We start from the raw sequence: 17,779 nt of genomic DNA, 5'->3' as shown, positions 1-17,779 counted from the left end.
AAACACTTGTGCAAATTTGGCTTGGGTGAGGATGGCAAAGTAACCCTCCCCTTGCAATGAAATCCACTTATTAAACTTAGCATGAAGAGAAAATTGTTTTTTTTACCATTTCTTTGATCCATGCCTCCAGCTTGTCCACTTTCTTGTTGAAATCCTGCAGGTTCTTGGCTCCACCCAGCGTCCTTGTCTGATTTGCGGCCGTCTGCTTGAGGGTGTGCCACATGTCCCTGAGCTGGCTGAGTTGTTTCTTCACCAGGTCAGAGGTGGGGTTTAGCTTGCAGATCAGCTGCTCACCCATCTTTAAGAAACAGAAAGTCGCTGTTCATTTAAGGTGGGAGCCTCCAGACTTGACATACAGCAGTGGTTGAGCACATAAGACATGTCAAGTTTGTCGGAGTCCTTGCTTATGTGCCAGGCAGCTTCACAGATGTTGGAAAACTGACATATACTTCTTGGATAACCCTTGAAAAGTCTACCGGTTCTGATTCTGCCCTTCCTGAGCTGCCTGAGTGTCAGTGGAGGTTAATTATCAGCAATGTACCATTTCCAAACATTTTCTCCTGAGGGAGAAAGAATAAACGGGCTTGTCAGAGCCGTCTGGAACACTGAGGCTCTGATTTTCTCTCCGCCCGACTGGAAATGCCTACCATAATGTTATGTGATCTTACCGACTCTTTCAACAGCAAAGAAAGTGATTAATGTTTGCATTCAGATCTCTATTACCTGTTTAAAGCTTTAAATAAACATTTCATTTGGGATGGGTTGCCGTGCTGCTGGCTCTGGTTATTATTTCAGTTAGAGTCCGGGCGCGTGTTGAATGTTTCTGTTACCTTGTTGAGTTGTATTAGGGTGTTCTCAAAGTCTTTGAGGTCTCTGTGGAGCGACTGCGAGGCTTCCCCCCAGTCCTGCAGGGGGCAGCGCTGAATATTACATCCATCCTTCAGGTCCCGCAGCTTGCCTTTGATCCACGCCTCTGCCTACATCACAAACAGACAAAAATGTTATGATATTCTTCACGCTCTTTTGAGTAATGATTACATGGAACAGAGTTGTGCAATTACGATTTTTGCAATTACTTTGTATGTAAATCTAAAAGGTTAATGACATCACAGCACAGTGCAAATTGCTGCAAGGCAGGATGGTTAAAAACTGTACACTAATAAAAACACTAATGTGCCAAATGAGATTTGTCATTGGAAGATGACAGCATATTGACAAGGCAGAACTTGTAATGTAATCTTGTTCCACTTGTGCATTACATACAATATATTGGTGACGTCTCGTAAAGTTAACATTACTATACTGTATAATACTTGGAAACGGACTCAATTTTAAAGTAATTTGTATAATAATAATATAACATTTTAAAAGTCAAACTGTTTAACCCTCCCAACCCTGCACTCTGCACATACGTCCTGAATCAGCTGTTTTATGATGAGAGTGAAAACTGAAAATGTCTCACCTTTAGAAAGCTGATAGAATATAACATGTCTGCAGTTGGCATAGGAGGCAAGAATTTTTTAAGTCATATTGATATATCTGTATGAATCATTTCATTCCTCAGAAGGGGTTTATCTACAGCCTGTAGTTTGTGATATATCAGCTGTGTGACAGAGCCCTCAGCAAATGTCTTTTTCTGCTTATGAGGAGAAGCAAACAGGCTACATTTTCTTCCCCGATTTGGAGTAATACGGAGCCTCAGACACATCAAGCTCTCTTTGTTCTCTGATGTCATGTTATGCAGAGCAGAAGTTTCTCTTGGCGAGTGTCTGGGCTCCATTGCATAAGGCTTTGTCTTGCAGAGTTGCCTTTTCTGGCAACATTTGTATGAAGAACTGCAAACCAGGTGCCCAAAGTCAGAACGTGTTGGAAAGTCCATGTTTTGTTTCTGCTAAGAGCAGTGAGCGACCCACCCCATAATTGATTGGATTAATAAATCAACTTAGACTAATTTGGAGTGAGTCATACAATTGATTAAATCTGCAGAGCTTTATTTTGTGTGTTGCTATTGTGTAGACTGTCAGTTAAGCACACAAGTAATTGATTATAACTTTAGATCAAAGCATTATTTCCCAAGGAGTTGAGTACGACTGACGCATAATAGACTCTACAGTAACCCTTCTTTGGATCAATAAAATCTCAACACCACACAGCCTCTAAACAATTGTTTGCTTGAGATTAAAATCTGATGTCCCTTCCCCCTTAAGAAAGGCAGGTCATCAGCTTTACAAGCCCCCTGGTGCAGCGTCCCCCGAACAGAAGGAAAAGAGCTTGACAAAACAGGCCTGCCCCTATCTCCTCACACTGGCTCTATAATGACCTCACACAGGAAGTCTATGAGTCCCTTGTTTTTTCCTGTCTGCTCTCCACAACAATTGTCTGTTTATTAAAATGTACAGTAAGGCCTTAGTGCAGTCGCTGAGAATAGACGGCTAGTGCATGCAGTTCAGATGATATCACTGCCTTTGATTTATTTGTGAAAAAAGAAAAATCACTACAGTCAACACAGACCAGATTTTAAAATAAACTCCATGTTTGATTACAAACTGTAAGCAGAAACCACCCTTTTTTTTCTAAGGCTGCTTTTCCTTTCTGCAAGCTTCAAAGTAACCCAATTTTGACATTTTAATGGGAGAGCAAGTGCCCACCTCTTCACACTTTATAAAAGTGTTTACCAACAAGCCACATTGTTGGGAAGTTTTGTAACCCGGCGCTGACAAGACTGTTGGAGTGGAAGTTTCTCAACTTTCTCGGTCATTGAAAGGAGACGCTGAAAGGCAAGAAGTTTTGCAGAGCAGCCTCGAAGACAGATGGTTCTCAGCGAGCGAGCACCGGGCTTCTCCATGTGGTGACCTGCTTTGCTCTCCTTAGCTCGAAACATTAGGGGCCTTTAAAAGTCTCTCCCTGGAAAACTCACTTCCACTTCCAGAGCGACATAATACTGAAATAACACATTCTCATCAGCGATAGCAGTCAACCAAATCCCTGTAAAACAGTCCCCAGGTAGAAGAAACCTCTGGTTATTTCAAGTATGAATAAAGTTATAATAAAAAAGCCTGTTTCCAGCAAAAGCAACAGAAATGCAAGCTCCACTTCAGAGCAAAGGGGCTGCTAAGCTTGTTAACATTAACGATGTGCCACAAAGCTGTTTTCAACACACATACATACATCACTTGTTTCCTTCTGCGGACACATCCAAAATGACTTTCTTTTTACTGGGAGTAAACAGCCTATCACTTGGATGGTTAATGACAAAGCCGACTGCTGGACAAAATGTCCCTCAGCCGAACTCGCAGAAAAATGTCGTTGTACACTGGGGTGGACGCAGCGATGAGATAACACAGCCAGTTGTGCTGCTTGGCTGAGTCTCTCTGGGCCATAGGCGTGAAGAGATGGAGCCAAACAATGATCTCACTCCTAAATAATTGCTTCACTTGTGGCGGTTTCCCCTCCCTCTCTTCCCCTCAGCCGAACACAGCTCGTACAGTTCTCGAGACAACCAGTACATATTTTGTCATGAGGGTCATACGACAGCTTCCTTTGTGATTTCATCTAAACAGCCTAACTTGTTGCTTCTGAGATAAACCCACTCCAGCTCCTTTTCATTAAGTATTTGTTAGAGGAGATTAGAGATAAGTTAAGGTTTAATTTGACCGATTTAAAACATCTCCATGTACATTCTCCAAGTGGAGTGGAAAAAGCACACTCTCCTTAACATTTTATAAGTTTCCAGCTATATGAGGGAACACAAAAAAAGTAGGAGGAAAGAGGAGCTTTCGACAAACTGTTGATGTTGATATTGCATGCCACATTTTACCTGCAGTACTTCCTTGTGGAAAAGCGAGTAGTGCTGAGTGAAGCAGTCGCTCTGGGATGTGGGAGCAGCTGCTGATGCTCCATCGTGCGTGTGCGGATGGCTTTCTTTACTTTGAGTGTCTTTTTGATGCGATTCAGGCACTGAAATCTATGTAAGCAAACAAAACAGACAGTTAATTGTTGAAAACATTATGGCAATTTGATAATATGTGAACACGTACATGATGCCTGACTCTGAAACCTATTTGAGGCTGACGCATCTCTCAATGAGGGGATTTTTGTCACCATACAGTGACATTACGAATTTGTGTAACCTCCAGGTCCCTCTTAACATACTGTCAACACTGCCCGACTGGCACCATTTCCCTAATCGAGCATTCCTGCTGCTCGCCCATCAGGAAACATCTGGGCAAATGAAGGAAGCAGGAACAGACAGATCCTGGGATGTCTGACGTTTACTGTCAGCCTTACATGTAAACATATCACCTTTAAAAGGACTTTGGTAGATCTTGTTTGCTCTTTCATACCTGAACAGGTAAAGGCACCACCGGCTCCTCACATGTAATTACAACCATTTTGGGGCACTTTAATGAATAATACATTAGAGTAGGTAAAGGAAAGTATTGTTGTGGTTATAGAATAATAGCTGATGTAGATGAATACTGTAGTTTTTGTCCTCAAAGGGGAAACGAGGCCATTGCTGTGTCAGTGTGTTATTATAAGCAGCCACCATGAGGGCTTCAGCAAGCCTTTTCTTTTGTTAACATCTTCCCTGACCTCATGTTTTCCAGTGAGCCCTGCCTCTGTAACAGAGCACTTCATCCACAACACACACTGATGACTTCAACAAGAAACAGGCCAAATCCAACAGCCCATTGACTTTAAACAATATCCTACAATATACGTATTCTGTTTTTCTCCATGAGACTACTTCTTTAATGAATAACAGTTAAACAACAGGACACAGCACGCTATTTGTGTGGCGTTCAAAGACACGTTGCTTCCATAACTCAAGTGGTTTTCCATCTCTGGGTAACATTGCTCCAAATGTTTAATATAATAAACTGGTTTAAGTTTGGCGAACACAGCACATGACTTCACTTCCTAAACACCAAAAGATCTATCAACAGGCTATAAAGACCCCACTGTCTCACAACAAAATAAAAAAGTGCTAATAAAGTTGGGGAAAATAGCACCAATATCAACAACAAAACTAAAATATCAAAACAATTCAACTTTAAAATGATAGTCATAGTTTTTTTTTTAAATTAAACTACCGTTCATGATATAAAAACAATGTCGTCATTTTTGTCGTAGGCCTATCAAGCTAGCGAGCTTATTTGTCAGTTTTCATTTCAGCTAGCATCTTACCTGTTGGACGTATTTTTCTCCGTTTATTTTCGTCTTGGTTTGTCCCTGTGTTGGCTGAAGTTCTTCACTGCTGTCTTTTCCGAGTAAAACCTAAAATAATAATATTACTTTTATTCGTATTTTAAAAAGAAATAATCAGCTGAGTGTGCAGAAAAAAGCCGTAAATGAGTTGAACAAGCTGGACAGCAAGACGGAATCTGGCAGGGAGTAACCAGCATTAAACAGATGTCCAGATCTGTAACAGATAGGTCGATCAAATATTGGTAACAATTACAATATTTAACTTTTTCTTTAAATACATTTGTCAAACAAGGTGTCAAATTGATAGACATTTGTCATCAGACATTATATTAATACCGATAATTCTATCTAAAAAATCATAGAGAATTAAGTTAACACTCCAGTTGTGGATATGTGCCTTTATGTACTATAATGATATTATTATTATTATTATTATTATTATTATTATTATTATTATTATTATTATTATTATTATTAAATATTAATGTATTGCTAGTGGGTTTTTTTTATATATATGTACATATGCATTTTCATGTGCTATATTCTCTGTTCAGTAAATTTGCTAAATTAATGAAAACAGTTGAACAACCAGAAATGAACACTTGCCTTTACTGCTAAATATTTACACCGAAGGCTATGTTGAAATGTGTAGAATGTTTATTTGCCATGATGAGTTTGAGGTTTGTATGACAATTTAAAGTATATAATCCATCACATAAACTAAAACTAAACCAAACTTAACAAAACTACAGTTTACAAATATATAAATATAAACTACCTACATTCCGTCTGCATTGAGCACAATTTGCTTTTATTTGAACTGCAATATTCAAAGAAATCCTACCTGTATTATTTATTATTCTCTTGGTTAATATAGTGGCATATTTGCATAAGTAAAGTGTGTTCTGTACCTTGAAGTGAGAACCAGGTTTATTCTCACAGCTCACACCCACAATCCGGGGCAGCTGTGGATCTGATGTCCTAGTGACGTTGTTGTTGTTATTGTTGTTTTCAGATGTTGATCCTGTGATTGAAAGCTGTGCTGGTCCCACTGACACATTGTTCTCCGATCTTTCTCTACTTCCAGAGATCGTTATCTTCTTAATGGACCGGGAGACAGCAGAGGGAGAGGCGACGTTCTGGTTCAGATGGTCCTCAGCTGCCATGTCCTCCTGGTTGTGCTTCACAGGGGCTACCTGCTTGACCATGGGTGAGACAAGACAGGGGCCGCGTGTGCATACCTGGGATCTACTGAGGTAGAGTGAGTTCAGGTTGTGCTGTAGAGTGCAGTTATCCAAACTCTGACTCTGCAGATAACTCTCTGTAAACTCCTGGCATTTTGGCACAGCCGGGACTGACAGCCTTGTCCCAATCGTGAACGGCTGAACCTTCCTTACTATGCTTTCAGACATTGCCAGTGTCCAGATAAAAAAAATTAAATGCTGAAGTCCAAATGTACATTGAAAAATGTCTGTCACATCCCTTTGTACACCACTACTCACTCACCAGAGCTGTTTGTCCAGTCTGTTCAGCAGGCAAGTGGAGAGTTGAACAGAAAGTGAAGGGAGAGCTCAGGTCTCCACCTTCTTGTGCATGTTGAGAATGCACAACACACAGCCCAGGACGGCTTCCTTGGACTCCTGGGATCGAATACGTTCCCACACGTGGCGCAGTGCCGTGCCAATGTGTGCAGCGCCTGTAGAGATGGTTCTCCTGAGGAACTGTGCCACTGAGCCTGCCAGTCTGCTACTGAGGAGCCTGATAACCAGGGACCGCAGCAAGATGAAAACTGCTGGCATGCTGCCTGACAGGGCTGCGCGGAGGAAAAAAATGAAAAAAAGAAAGCTGAAAAAAGGAGGGGGAAAGAGGAGGGTTGGTTAAGAGTGGGGATGAAGTCACCACCTCTACACACACTCTCCCTCTTTCTCTTTCTCTCTTCTCTTTCTCTCTGTTAGGAGCGACAGAGCTGTGAGGGGGCTGTAAAGTCTGGCTGTCAAAACTTCCCCTCTGAACCCGAACAGAAATTCTGTCCAGATAAGACGCTAGTAATGTAGTCGGAGGGAGAGACCTCTGTCAGACCTCTTCAATCACAGCTTATCCTCTATGAGGTAATATCCTCAAACTCACACACACCCACACTGCCTCACCCTTACCTCCACCTTGAAATGCAGAAGAACAAAATTAGCCCTGAGGTGTTCTGCTTGAAAAAGTACAAGTCTTTCAAAGGGAGCAAGCTTTTATTAAATCCAGGGTGAAATCTGAGGAGAGCGTAAGCTTCAGAGGCTCTTGTGAGCGCTGTCTGTCCAGGAGTGAGAGTGCTTTCCAAAGCTCAGAGCTTTTCCCCATCAGCCAGGAGCAGTTGTCACACAGGTTTCAGCTGAATGGAACAGCCCCTTAAACCTCAGAGCTGCTGGCATGACATGTGTATGGGGGGGCAAATCACAGTCAAGCAGATGATGACCCCTACCACTCCTTGATGGTGGCTGGGGTTCAACAGAGCACATGTTGGGCTGACTGATTGGAATGCTAGGGTGGCGTGCATATGTCAGGGGAGCAGGGATTATTGAAGAGAGCAGACAGCAAAGAAAATATTTGGGAGTAGAGCGGAGAATCTGCTTCCAATGTTGTTGTTCCCCAAATAAGGAAACTCTCACTCTTCACTCAGCTGCCCTGTGTCGTGACCCCAGGCAGCACCTGGTTGACTAGCTTGGTGTAGCTGCTCAGCCACTAACAACAAAACCCAGTCACTATAATATTGAGGTAATACCTCATTTTACAACGCAGTGTAAAATCCTGGGCATTTAGAAATGGAAACATTAAAGAAATATATAAATTGATGTGCTCTAAATTTGCCAGTGTTACCGTGTTTTTTGAGCAGGACCAAAACAGCCAACAGTGGGACAGCAGTCACTCAGCAGGGCTCCATATGACAGAGTTTGCCCTCGGAGTCGACGCGGTTAATTATGCTTTTAAAAGAGCTCTGGTTTCATGATGAAGTCATCTTAAGGAAGAGTTTAATGTGTTGCAGCTTGAAATCAGAGATAAATTCTGCGCAGGCTGGGTGGTGTTCACAGAAGGCTGGATGGGTGGAGTTTAAGGGGTTTGGCTGACTTTAAATGCCATTTCCTCATATTGCTGGCTCTAAAAGGCTCTAAAATTGTGTTATTTATGTGCGCTGCATGAAAACTGTGACTATGACACCACCACATGCCGAAATGTTGGTTGCATTCAAGTAGAATATTTGGGTTATTTTTAATTTAGGATCGTTTTTTGTCAGAAATAATTATATACACACATATTGTTGAAAGCAATCAGCGAATCAGTGCAAGGAGAGATGTTACAAAAAATAATGCCAATTAGATCTTAGCCTGGATTACAATAGAAAGCAAGAAATACAAAAAAACATAAAAAGATTTTAACCCATTTTTTAACACATTATTCTAACCCTGACTGTAAGATTGAGACAAACTTTTGGTTTGCAACCATGTTGAACAGATTATTGTTTGATCTCCCCTGTAAATAACATAATCATGAATTAAAGTATTTTGTAATATAACACATTTAATAGCTTAGCATTTTCAGTTTTAACATATTGGTCAACTCATTTTAGCTGTGAAGCATCCCAATATTGGACTAATGCTTTAAAATAAATGACAAAAATCTGACAAAATTTGCAATTTTTTCTTGCTCTATGTAGACAGCTATGGTAACAAGCTAATACCATATGAAACATTGTATGTGACATGCATTATGTTGAATTAATGCATGTCAGTTAATATAAAGGTGGGTGTGTTATATAGCAATATAAGATTTACTCAAAGCTCACAAACACGTTTTGAAAGAAAACGTATTATTTAGTTTTTATACTGAACACTTTGTGTAAAGCCACTGTTTCCACCTACTGCAAACATTTATAAAGGATGGGGAGTTGTACACAGAATCACTCTACTGATAAGATTTGAACCAGGTGTCCAACCTGCCCACCAAGTCCGATTAGGCTACCGTAACACCTTCCTTATGGTGTTTAACCTGCCCTCCCTCCTCCGAACAGCTCTCATCCACATCTAGTGCGCAACAGTGCTGCCCACATCCGTTAAAAATAATCCAGCCTTCATCTGAAAGATGTTTATTTGTGCCATCTTCCTTTATGTGTATCTTTGAAGATGACTGTTAAAGACAAGCTGGTTCTGGCCTGATGGCTGATATCATTACCTCCCAAGTTGATAATGCAATCCTGATGTTTTCTCGCCACAGGCCTCTGTTTATGATGAATCTTATTAGAAATCTTCCATTTCATTAGAGTCAGTAAATAAGAGTTGGAAGACTTGTTTAAGAGGTGATGTCACCGAGGCAGGCCGCATGAAAGGAGAGTGATAGCTGCAGTGGAGGAGAGAGTATGCATGGGTGCTAGAGGGGGTCTGTACTTTTCCACTTGGTGTATGTCATCACAAAGGCATGATTGGCCTCCTGGTCAAGTTTCAGTACAGATAAGGTTGAGTTTTTGCTCTGGATCATGATCAAAAATCAAGTATTTAAAAAAAGGGGTTGATATGAAAGGAATGGAAAATGAAAATTCTTAGATGTGTTATGTCAGCCGTGTTTTGCCAGAGCAAATATCCAGAGGGATCTCACCCTAGAAAACTTTTCAGCTTTATATCACAAAAAAAACTTCCTATTGTAATTCATTTCAACTAAGAGTTGCATCCATTGTTGTTAGAATAAACTTTCTTTTTATTACTTTTATAGTTTTGGCTATAAATGTTCGATGCCAGGCCTTGATTACCACCAAATAATCATTTGTCCCATGGCACAAAAGCCTATTTTTGAGCTTCTACAGGCAGGACAGACAAAGCATAAACAGACTATCTTTAAACATAAAGCCTTTGGCCAAGTTGTAAATCAACATGAGCATATTTACACCAGTCCAGCTCCCTTTTACTCTGTTTAAATAGATTAAACCTAGACTCTAGAGAAAGCTGTGAATGACAATGAAACGCAAACATCAAGGCAGTGACGGCCTGGTGCCAAGGAAGTTGTGAAGTCATACATTTATATTAACACTTTTTCTGTTGATCTAAATAGCTTTAAATTCCTTTGCTATTAGCTAACAAGTCTAAACCCACATCTTGACAATGACCTAGCCTCAGATGGCTTGCCTGTGGGCTTTTGTACTGCAGCCACTGGAGCTAATACAGCGCATTAACAATGAAATGATTTGTGCTTGAACAGAACAACAGGACAGCTGCAGTTTATGGACAACACAAAAAATAAACACATTACGAAATCCACATTTTTTCAGCATTTATTACATGATGTCCACATGGGTTTTGTGAAGTTTTATCCATACCTAATCTATTCCGCCATGGGTTTACATCACAATATAGTTTATACCAGAGGAAGAGGAAGTCATAGTCCTTGAACTTCAGTACAATTAGTAATACTGCACTGAAGACCTACAAGCAGCAAACAACACTCTACTTTAATTAAAGTTCAAAAGTATTAGCATCAATATATATTTAAAGCAACAAAAGTAAAAGTATCCATTATGCAAAATATTATAAATTATTTTAGAATGACTGATAGATGAAAGGGTTCACTTTAATGTTGCATTGTAATGTATTTCACATTATGAGTCACAACCGGCAATAATAATCTAAAACATTCAAAAAGAATAATTTATTGGAACGATTAATAGGTTACGCTAATCCTCATAAATAAATTAGACAAACATAAAAATGAAAACATGTATGAAAACATAAACGCTGCAGCCTTGAATTAAAGTACCAATCCCTTTTATTACTGATTTAATACCTACTACTTATATAATTGTGGTGCCTAGTTTGACACTCACCTAATGAGACTGCATGCTTATCAGCTGACGTTCACACACACCTGTGGCGCTTCATCCTGGGAGTCCTGCTTTACACGTTTCTCTCCAACATGTCTACTCTTATCACAACCGTAAAGACCCATGACATCATGTGCAATAAAATGCCATGTTAGTCATTCAGTGCTCATTGTTTGGACAGACAGTGTGCCAAGTTTGTCACACAGCAGAAAGAGGCAAGCAGAGACAACACAAAATCTCAACCGTCTTCCATGACGCATATATTTTTCAACCTTTAAACTGTACCAACGTTGTTCCAAAAACAAATACAGAGGTCACTGCTGCACTGATATCAATAATACTGTGATATCTGGCCTCCTTTGCAGCATTCCTCCATGCAAACATGCAACGCGTAATATTTGTTCTTTTCAGCCTCCAACCTTGGCAGCAGTGTGATATCATGAGTAAAAACAGTTTCAAGAACCCTGTGTCAGTAAGTATGTTCAAATAACAGGGCTCAGACATGGCTTTAAGACAAAGGGCCTTTGTTGTACCTCCTAAATGGATTTCTTGTCCTAGCATAACAATTGGCTACGACATTAGAAAAATCCATAAGGCACTGAAGTTTAGAAAGACTGGCTGTAAAAGATCAAAAGAGGCTTTTTACTGGGGCTTTAAAAAGAATCTGATAATTTAAAGCCAACATTCAGGCTTGTCATCAAGTCAATGAACAGGTCAAAGAAGACATTTGTAGATGATCACAATGTATCAACTTCATAGCAAGTTTGTTTTTCTACTTCTGGAATGGATGCCAGTTGATGACAGATTGGCATCCATGGTATCGTTTGTTTTCAACAAGTATAAGGGTCACTGGGAATGAGTAGCTTTTTCTTGGCTGTACTAGCAATGTTTGTGATATCAAATAATATAGTTATTTAGCCATGCTAGCAGAATGGTTCTTAGGAAGGTAATGACGATCTGTCTAGTAGACGATCCAGGCTGATATAATCTCTATAAGTTTTGGATGGATTCCCATGAGCTTTTGTACAGACATTCATAGTTCTAATGTAGTGAACCTTATCAAATTGGTGATCCCACGACACTTCCTCTACAGTTCCACCATGAGGTTGATATGTTTTGTATAGATAAGTCGCCATGAGATTATATGCAATTCATGACCCCCTGAGGATAAAGTAGTAGTACCTGGGGATTCCTTAATTTCTCATCCAGCACTGTCATTTAATCACTTTTTATATTTATTTGATTTCTGTATAATTGGATATATTATTTTGTAATTCCACTCTTACTGGCAAACTTGAAGATGGTTGAAAAGTGTAGGAAAAACTACCTAATACTTTTACAGCATTCCAAGTCATGTTGTTCTTTTCACACTTTGTATGTACAGCGTTTAACTCTAAAGTACATACCATTGCATGTAGAACGCAAAGAATTGAGACACTACTTTATCATACAATTGGACCTTAAATGTCCTGCTATTTTAGGTATACTGCATTTGATATACTGTAAGTCCAGACACAGTAAATCAAAATGGGTAATGGAACATACAGCTTGATTTCTGCCCAAATATCTGCAGAACTAATGACTTTCCCACCAGCCACAGCTAGACTTTGTGTTAAGTGCTTGTTAGCAAATGTCAGCAGTGCAGCTCCTCCATATTGCATCGGTTTTCGAGTGAGCACACGCTGTGTGAAACAGGCCTTTATTGTGTCCTTTTCTCTGAGTGTAATTTGGAGACACTCTCAGGTGGCAGTCAGGCTCAATGGCGGGATGAGGTCACTCCATCATGTTACATCATAGGTTCACATGGCAACTGTGCTTTGGCAGAAGGAAGCAATTTTCCCATATCAAAGGTTGAATAACAGAAAAAAGCTGTTACTTATTTTTGCCCTCTCCAACAGTATCAATCACCTTGAGAGGGAAGTTTAACATTTGACCTCTGATGTCATTCCGGCGGCAGGTTGGGTGCCTTCAAGCCTTTATTTAGAAGCTCTGTTGACTCAGCGGTGTGATTTATTAATCACATACAGGAACTTTAATCAGGTGCCGCAGCCCGCCTGGAGTATATTGCTTGCCTGTGTGCTTGACATCTGTATGGCCAAGTGTTGCCAAGTGGAAAGGCTTGTTAAACATTTCGAATGCAGAAAATCAAGGAAGAGGTGAAACACTTATTTACATTTCAGCATTTACATGTCAAAACATTTGATGAATCTGCTCTGTAATCATGATGTACTTCAAAACTTCACAAGAGAAACAGAAGAAGAAAAAGAAAACTTTCATCTGAGTGCTTCGGGCAAATGGAAAAAAATAGGCAAGCACATCTTGAGTCATTTTTGAACACCACCATGGCTTTACCGATTACTTTAATGTTTTGGTTGAGGTAATTCATCGCTGACTTTTTCTAATTGGAGGTAAATAAGAAAATACCAATAAGTACACATACAACTTGGAAAAACTTTCACAGATGTTCTTAAACCTTCTTGAAAAGCAGTGGGTGAACACTCATTTTATTACACTATGAGGACATTATTGTTCTTCACCTCAAATAGTCTGGATTCAATACAGAACAGGCTAATGTGATTTTTTTCTCCCTGCTTTGACAAGGTGCCCTCGGGGGCTTTACATAAGAAGTCGGACCCACCTGAAAGCGCTGCGTTATTGTTCGCCTCACTCGTGTCGCCTCCTGTGGAATGGATGATCTCATTGCTGACACCAGTGTGAGCTATGTGTGGCTGGTTGATGCTAAAAGGCAGCTGATACATTAACAAACACTCCTACAACCTTTTACAAACCTAACTGAGTGTCATAACTTGATTTTTATCCAGAGTAGGATGACAATTTGGAACACATAAAAAAGACATTTCCATTTATAGCAGAAATCACATATTGTTGAATATTTCAGTCACTATCTGTGACCATAACACATTTGCGGTATGACCAAAAGACTTAACTTGGAGGCTCATTTTGTGAGTTTTTGCTTTTTAATAACCTTTAACTCACTGTGGGACCAGCCACAAAATAGTTTCAGTTCCCATTGAAGTGTATTGGGGCTCAGAATGTCCTATTCAGTGGTAGAACAACCCATACTGCCGTCCCTTTTGGCATAAATTGTTGTACACATTTTAATCCAAACTGAGACAACATATGTATGACAAAAAATCTGTTGCATCTTCCAGGTTAAAGACAGAGCATCAAACTTTACTTTTTTCAAGCATAATGGGTATTATAAGAGCAGGTGCGAGTGTCCTCAAAGGGCGTGGGATAACAATTGGGTTTATAACAGGTGCAGTGCAATCTACGAAGCAACTGTCCCAACTTTGCGGGGGGAGGTTGGGCTCTCTCGGGGCAAAAATAGAAAGTGAGCCACATAATTAAAGAGGCTCTGATGAAAATACATGTAGATGTTGGTTGTGTCTAGTGTTGCACACTAAAAGACCCTGAGGAATTGTAATTATTATTAGGTGATGGTGATACATATCATAATGCAAACAAGACAATAGATACAGTGAGTTGATCACACAATATCACAAACATCACACAGCATGGGACTGTTGTGGGAAAACGGTGCCGCTGGCACACATGTAGGAAAAGAAAACTTTTTAAGCCTCATAGGGGAGCTTCTTATACCCTAATTAGGTTTTATTTTTAGATGTGATAGAGCCACAAACAAACAAAACCACTACCAACTCCCTGGTCTATTTAATAGGAGTAAAATATGAAGAACAAACCACAGACATGCAGTTTTAATGAAGCATACACTCAACATGATGTCGAAGGTCAGAGGTGAATTACAGGACTGTCAAAAGGGTTTTAACCTCTCAACAATCCTAACAGCATTTTTGTAAGTGTTTTGTTAGAGTAGAAATAACAATACTTAATAAAATCACTCATCTGTTAAGGATTTGAAACGTTGTCCAATAACCCGCCTCCCTGCACGGCCACATGCTTATAAACTATGGCTTGTTGGTTAATTGGTAATTGGAAACATAGCCTAACCAATAAAAAAAGCTGCTACAAAGTACTAATTTTACCCCTCATACCGAGCAATACAAATGAACCATAAGCGAGAAAAAATGACCTAAGGCGAATACCAATCGTCTTCTTTAGAAACTCACAGAGAGGAGCTCTGTTCATTTAATAACCCCCAAATTAAAGGAAAATGTATGATTCAATCATCTGGCCACAAAGTTAGATCATGCTCTATGACATCATTCTGAGCAGCTTAGTGCTGTGGACCTTATCCAGCTATAGCGGAAGTCAAATCAGTATGTTAAACATCCGGGGAATATCCCTGCATGGTGTAGTAATGCACTGACCTTAGCCTGTAAATTCACTCTTTTCATAGTATTTGATATTATGACAGAAGCACCCATTTTGGAGGCAATTTCCTCAACACTGTGCTCAACACAATCTCATATTGAGCCTTTGAAATTTAAAGAATAGCTAAATTATGGAAGTACTATAGGAGTATGTCAATAATATTATATATTTTTCACAATACTTTAAGACAATAGAGAAGCAGGTGAAAAAAACCTTTACAGTCCTCATTTTCATGTCAACATCCACAAACATTTCTTTCCCTTTCCCTTCATTTAAACGTTTGTTTTGCATGGAGTTGCTTTTAGGGTTCACAATAACAGCACACTCAGGAATTTTATGAGCCATGGTAAGGAAAAAGGTTAACCAAACGAGCCATTTCTAAGTAGAGGCTGTGTTTTTCTTTACCACAAGGCATTGCAGAGCACTTTCATCATTGGGTTTGCCCAGGAATACCGAACAACAGTTGGTTATCAGCAGTTGTTGTTGACTCGCAGAGCTATGCTGCAGTTGCGTGACTCCTGTTCTCCATGTCAAGGCATGACACAGACAGATGCCATATGTGTCGGCTGTAAAATTTGTAAAACACACCACTAAGCAAATGTGTCAAAGAGTGGCTCTGCAGGGTCAGATGGGTGATGCAATCTGTGCAAAATGCTGACAGCTGGGATGGCAGGCCAGAGTTTTTAGACCAATAGGACGTAATACCAAGGGATTATTTCACTGGGCTGGGCTGGACTCTGTTCTTGAATGATTTTTGCAACTAGCATTTACACATATGAGGTGAGGCGAGAGAAACATGTTTATAAGAGAAGCAACCAACTGGAGCAACCAAATAAGGGTGGGGTTTTTTTAAATCTTTGTTGAGGTGTGACCATTTCCAATATTATGGACTGTGGCCAGGCATGAGATCTTGAAGTAAAAGGTGTGCATGCCCTAGTCTAATATTAGTGTATTGTATCCCATATCATTATACAACATGAGGTTTGCATATACTAGATCAAAAGCAAAACAATTACCCCAAATAGCATCCTGTGTCCCAGACATGTGATCATTTAAATAAACTTCTCCAAGACAGAAATTTCCAGAGATTCCTGGGTCCACTTCCAGACTATAACATCATCTTACTGCAATTGTGTAATAGTGAGGACTGCTAAGTAGACAGTTGAATGGACCCTTAGTTCAGAACAAAGTTTTTAGTCTGCATGTAAGAGGTCAAGAAAAAACAAACAACTTGAGAAAACTGGATTTTTTATGAACTGATATCATTGCATCTATGGTGATCCTACAAAACAACAAACTACAAAGATTAACTTTATGAGTGATGACAATTGTAAAATCTACTCAAGTATGTTGTACTGTAACCTATTTTTCAGTGTTTGTCTGTGGTCTGTAATCACCTACAAGAGCTCCAAGGGGCAGCCCTGGGCAGCTGTTGCTTGGTCAGCCCCAGGCACAATCTCACCATTGTGCATGACGTGCAGCTGGCATGGTGTTGGAATGCCTCGCCACAATGAATCAATCAAAGCCCCTCCTAAGTGGACCAGACCTGGGCAGTGATACGGGCAGATCCATGGCAGCTGTAACATGGCTCCTCAGTGCCATAATCATTTTACAAGGCTCTACTTTCACCTCAGCCCGAGCATTTGGAACAGGCTTGATGGCACTTAACACAGCCCTTTGTAATTCAATGCTTTTAAAAATTAAATGGTGAAATCAAATTGCATGATGTGTCACATTTACAGTCTAGAAGTGTGAAAAGGGCTGTTAAAGGGACTCCAGTAAAATGCACTATATGGGATATGTTTAACAGAAAATACCCAGTTTCACCAGAGTTGATCACAATTGATCCTTTTCTACATCTTAATTATTTGTATTGTGTTTATGTGTGCACCACGTAAACCACATTTCTTTATGTGAAAACGTACTTTGCAATAAACTCCCATCACCTGGAGCACAGATAGGATTAGGTCAGTAAATATTTTGTTCTTTAACCCAGGCAAGCTGTCCAGGAGAACATTCTTTATTATTGACAGCATTGAGCTGGGATTGCTTACAAGTTGGATCAAACATAAATCATATCAAATAAAATCCAGATATGACTTATTTGGCTGTTTAATACAAAGGACTTGCACCATAACAGCATTTTTTCAGCCAATGTCAGTATGCTTACAATGCTGAATGACACAATAACACTGAGATCTTCAGGGATTCTGCTTGGCTAACTGACCATGTCTTCATGAGTGGCAGGCATACAAGCAGCCAACACGGAGCATCCTGTGCAACCTCGAACAGACAATCTTAATCATCTGGCTACATTATCTGACCAACAATTTTAGGTTAAGGATCATATTTTTAAAAACATTTGGCAAGGAGTTGTGTGTTTTTAGTTTCTGACAGCCTGCTGAC

At 39.9% G+C, this 17,779-nt stretch overlaps 1 protein-coding gene across 5 annotated transcripts in view; it reads right to left on the bottom strand.

Annotated features, from left to right (window-relative positions):
• LOC134858766 (uncharacterized) overlaps window positions 1-6,784 on the bottom strand; it is a 30,259-nt gene extending 23,475 nt beyond the window's left edge. For all 5 annotated transcript variants that reach the window (XM_063874858.1, XM_063874862.1, XM_063874860.1 and 2 more), the window contains exons 1-5: window positions 6,120-6,784; window positions 5,188-5,277; window positions 3,818-3,964; window positions 831-977; window positions 107-298 (exon numbers count right to left, since the gene is read on the bottom strand). In XM_063874858.1, coding sequence (XP_063730928.1) covers window positions 107-298; window positions 831-977; window positions 3,818-3,964; window positions 5,188-5,277; window positions 6,120-6,620 — 1,077 coding nt within the window. In that variant the 5' untranslated portion in view covers window positions 6,621-6,784. The remainder of the gene's footprint in view (window positions 1-106; window positions 299-830; window positions 978-3,817; window positions 3,965-5,187; window positions 5,278-6,119) is intronic.
• Window positions 6,785-17,779: the final 10,995 nt, after the last annotated feature.

This window comes from Eleginops maclovinus, chromosome 22 (assembly GCF_036324505.1).
Source record: "Eleginops maclovinus isolate JMC-PN-2008 ecotype Puerto Natales chromosome 22, JC_Emac_rtc_rv5, whole genome shotgun sequence".
NCBI classification, from domain to species: Eukaryota; Metazoa; Chordata; class Actinopteri; order Perciformes; family Eleginopidae; genus Eleginops; species Eleginops maclovinus.
This window is presented reverse-complemented; position numbering and strand designations above follow the sequence as displayed.